The sequence below is a fragment of the Anneissia japonica genome, unplaced genomic scaffold (genome assembly GCF_011630105.1).
Source record: "Anneissia japonica isolate Jap-2015-1 unplaced genomic scaffold, ASM1163010v1 scaffold287835_len3118868_cov185, whole genome shotgun sequence".
Taxonomy (NCBI): Eukaryota; Metazoa; Echinodermata; class Crinoidea; order Comatulida; family Comatulidae; genus Anneissia; species Anneissia japonica.
The window spans coordinates 1,878,207-1,880,887 of NW_022737223.1; the positions used below are offsets into that span (position 1 = coordinate 1,878,207).

At 37.0% G+C, this 2,681-nt stretch overlaps 1 protein-coding gene across 1 annotated transcript in view; it reads left to right on the top strand.

The window, feature by feature from the left end:
* LOC117117146 overlaps positions 1-2,681 on the top strand; it is a 38,530-nt gene that overhangs the window by 25,441 nt on the left and 10,408 nt on the right. The window contains exons 12-13 of the mRNA XM_033261356.1: positions 1,217-1,351; positions 2,190-2,324. Of these exons, the coding sequence (XP_033117247.1) occupies positions 1,217-1,351; positions 2,190-2,324 (270 nt within the window). The remainder of the gene's footprint in view (positions 1-1,216; positions 1,352-2,189; positions 2,325-2,681) is intronic.

Consider the following 2,681-nt stretch of genomic DNA (forward strand, 5'->3'; position numbering starts at 1 on the left):
TACTGTAACACTATTAAACGTATAACTAGTATATATCAGTGTACATAGCTTAGTCTTCCCTTATTGTTATTCCAATGTTCACTAACCATGAAGGCTCTACTATCAACTAAACCGAAATACTGTACTGTACATTCCAAACTTAAACTCTTATATAGGGTGATGTGTACAAATTCAGGTTTCAGCTAGGGACATCATTGTGATTGGCTAGGTAAGCGTATGCACGTCTGTAAAAACTTAGGAGTCATTTTTTCCGCCAAAATCTATTGCGGACGTAATATTTCCAAGTGTGCTGTGCAGCAAAGTAAATTTCAGCGGACTGATTTTGGCTTATGTTGACTTCATTTGGCAAGTAATTATGAGGCCAAAGTCAGTCCGCCGGACCGATTTTTACCCCGGACCAAATTTTTCCTGACACCTCCCACCCCGGAGTCTGCGGACACTTTTTGGGGGCCCGCCAAGTCAAGAGGGTCTGCAGTGTGTCCGCAAAAAATTTCCGCTAGATTTTTTCAAATTTCCATTAGTTTGCTTTTCTTAGAACAGTGTGATAAATATCTTATCACTAGGTACCTTATCAATAGTGAAATTATTCGTGAAATATTAACCATAAATCTAAATTTTACAAGATTTAAAATAAATAAGGATAAAAGAAAATTACATTAAAATTGTGGGTCTGACATTGCAATTTCGGCTATCTAGAAATGCCAGACATAAAGATTTTGTACGGCCACAAGCATGGTGGGGTTGGGGTGGTTTCTGTTTCCAATTCCAGGATCCTCCAGTGTTTAACATTGCACGTGGTGTATCATCTTCCATCTAAAATCTTATACTGTAGTTTGGATATGGACAATGAGTAACACTTAGACAGTAGGGTCCGTGAAGACACTTGAAATATTCCGAGGGGCAAAAACGTTGGTAACCATCGGATTAAAAGATAGGCCAATGCGCCACTGGCGGTGGGTAACATTCTCACGATTTTCCTTAAATCCGAGATGTGATTGGCATAGTTTGCTTGATGTAAAACTTAAACTTTAGTCTCACCATCTTAATGCCCTACTTTACTGAGCATGTTGAAAGAATATTCATGGCATCCCAGGGACCACTTGTATTAAACTGGTAGCCATAGATGTACATAGACCTAATCCTTTTAATTATAACCTCAATAATTATACCTTTTATCTAGATGTAATTTATCATTACATTATCTATGTCTTTACAGAGTGTCCAACGTCATATTGTGGTATACCATCATGTGGTCTACATTGTCCAATTTGCTACAATGGTGGAAAATGTGATGCTAGATCTTGCACCTGTATTTGTCCTAATGGGTTTGAAGGGGAGTTTTGTGCGGAAGGTAAAGTGGGGTACAATAATAAGCAATTAGTAGAGCTCCGCATAGTACACTATAGGAAAATAATTATACGAAGTTTAGATTTAATGCTTGAAAAAATTTTCTGCAAGGCCCGAAGGAAATTTTTGAATGCAGTAAATCCAACCTAAGTAATCTTTCGTAATAAAATAGAGAAAATGGAAAAATCAATTCCTCTACTAATTGCTTTATAAGTCAATCGCCGTCTTTTAATGTTAGTTTTTATAACCAACTGTGTTGTACCATGGAGGTAATAATACCGCCATGGTTGTACCAGTCATCGGTTGCAATAGTGATATGATACTGTGTACGTATTTATATTTTGTGCGTATGCTGATTTGTGCTCCTCCTGCAGTAACTACACATCAGCAGTACTGTACGGATACGTTTAATAACTAGGCCTAGTCTGTTTTGTAATTTGTATTGTGTTGGAACATGGTTGGAAGAACTTGTTTGTAATTTTTCACATTCAAAGAAATAAACATTTTTCAAAACATTTGAGAAAGAATACTGTCATTAACTTTTTGGTCGGAGCAGACAGGTAAAAATCTTGGGATGATTTCATAACTAAGCCTACGGCCTAGGCTAGTAGTAGGAGGAGGCCTCGGTGGCTCTATATCTAATTTTGTTCCTTGAGTCTTTAAAACAGATATAGTATATCACCTATTAAAAGTTTTTTTAGATTATTAGGGTTCATTAATTCAAGGAATTGCTAAATTGTTCATACTTAAGGGTGTGCGATGTTTTCGCGGTGATGAAAGAAAAAGATGAGGAATTTTTTTAGCTAGGCCTATTCTAATTGTTTATACATTAATGTTGTCAGGCAAAAGCGATCAATGCTTTGGCATTGAAGGATGCAACTTTTATATCAAATATATTGAAAAGAAGACGTTGTGTTACCCACCACCGATTGGCTGCAGTTGTCTATCAGGATTCACGGGCATTGAATGTGATGAAGGTAAGTAATAGATATTTTGGAGTGTTAATCAAACTCAACAATTGACCAATCAGAACAGTGTTTGGAGACGCACGTTTCTTGCAAACACATGTCCCATAAGCACACATGTTTTTTGGGACCTTAACAACAATATTCAAGGGGCGGGGCTTAGTGGAAAGGCCCATTATTCAATTTGTATCTATTTTTAAAATTACAGATATTTACACTATGTTTGATGCTAAGAAAATAACGAGATCAGCCTCCGAGTTCTCTAAAACTCTCGCCGTTCATCAACACATCGCTTTGTGTAGCATCAGTTTCAGGCATTACATCTGGGTTACTCACTTGTTATTGTACGTGTCATCGAAGGATATCCGA